This window comes from Pteropus vampyrus, unplaced genomic scaffold (assembly GCF_000151845.1).
Source record: "Pteropus vampyrus isolate Shadow unplaced genomic scaffold, Pvam_2.0 Scaffold333, whole genome shotgun sequence".
In the NCBI taxonomy this organism is placed as follows: domain Eukaryota; kingdom Metazoa; phylum Chordata; class Mammalia; order Chiroptera; family Pteropodidae; genus Pteropus; species Pteropus vampyrus.
Window position 1 is genome coordinate 17,514 of NW_011889114.1, and position 1,563 is coordinate 19,076.

General features: G+C 49.8%; 1 protein-coding gene across 1 annotated transcript in view; it reads right to left on the reverse strand.

Moving 5' to 3' along the window:
• Nucleotides 1-1,563, reverse strand: part of GRIN2D (glutamate ionotropic receptor NMDA type subunit 2D) — a 36,110-nt gene that overhangs the window by 2,616 nt on the left and 31,931 nt on the right. Inside the window, exon 11 of the mRNA XM_023522126.1 lies at nucleotides 4-177. Coding sequence (XP_023377894.1) covers nucleotides 4-177 — 174 coding nt within the window. The remainder of the gene's footprint in view (nucleotides 1-3; nucleotides 178-1,563) is intronic.

A 1,563-nucleotide genomic window follows, 5' to 3' on the forward strand; every position in this document is an offset into this window, starting at 1 on the left:
AACTGCAGCAGCGCCAGGTCGATGGGCCGCTTCCAGCGGGAGCCCTTGTGCAGGGCGATGCCATAGCCCGTGGTGGCAAAGACCTTGCCGGAGCCGATGGTGACGAGCTTGCAGCCCTCATCCTTGCGGGCCATGTAGTTGAGCACAGCCGCATCGTAGATGAAGGCGTCCAGCTTCCTGGGGGCCGGGGGCATGAAGGGCAGGGTCAGTCCCACCCAGATGCCCTCATGGCCCAGCCCGGAAGCCCTGTCACCCCTAACCTGCCACTGCTCCAGTTACTACCGAGTGGCGACCTCTTGAGCGAGCCACTGTGCCTCAAGTTTCAACATCTGTAAAAAGGGGTAACAGCTCCGGGTCGTTGCAAAGGTCAGATAGCACTTGGTGCCGAGAAATGGCTGGAGAAATGTTAAATGTGATTGTTAATGAAATAATTACTTCTTTAATCCTCACTGGGGTCCCCTAAAGTTGTCCTATGTACTCCTCCATTTTACAAGGGACCGAGGCTCAGAAAGGGAATCATCCAACAATTATGCCACTGAGGGCACTTATATGTGCCAGGCAGTGTCTATCCACTGTAGTGACTCATGAATCCTGTCAGGTCCCTCTGAGGTAGGAACTCTCATCTCCCTTGTTCAGACGGTGAAAGGCAGGCCCAGACACACCAACTTAATTTGCTCCCATTCTCCCACGAGGCCCTAATTTCTAGAACTTGGTGGGAAGATAGGCAGGGATTTGGAATCTGTCCTCACAGATGGAGCACGGTGGCTCTCGCCGCGTGTCACTTCCTTCACGACCGCTGCCACTGTACATTCGTTACTGTGATGATGATTCATCTCAGTCTCTCCCACTGGACTCTGAGCCCCTTGAGGGCACGGTCTGAGTCAGCCATGTTCTAGGCTGTGACACGCTCCCGTCCAGACAGGGTGGTCGTAAATATTTGCAGAATAAAAGAATGAGTGAATAAATGAATCCATACCTCGGAACACTGTGTAACTGTTCTATAAATTAAGATAAATGCTGACGTCTGACATGTGAAGATGTCCAGAGTGTATTAGTGAGAAAAAAAAAAATTAGTCCCAGAATCTCATATAGTGTATAGCTCCATGTACATTTTTTTAAATGACATATTTATGGGCTGAAACTTTGGTCATCTTAACTACAGACACCAGACACCAGACTTGCTCTTAGAGGGAGGTACCTGTCTTTGTCAAGTCCAGCACTGTCCAAAAGAACATTCCGCAATCATGAAAACGTTTCATCTGCACCGTCCAACATGGCAGCCACCAGCCACGTGTGGCTCTGACAGCCACCAGCCACAGGTGACTCTTGAGCTCTTGAAATGTGCCAGTGTAACACAGGAATGGAATTTTAATTTTAACTAATTTAAATAGTGCTAGACAGTGCAGATCGAGCAAGAGAGGTCAAGGCATGTGGCTGGGCGCTGGGTGGCACAGAAAGCAAAGGGCCTTCTAGGCGAGACTATGTCACCTGGAGTTTTGAGTTATCTGTCTTTTGAGGTAAATACCTCTGTGTCCCCAAACCTTCGGTAAAGCACTGCCCACA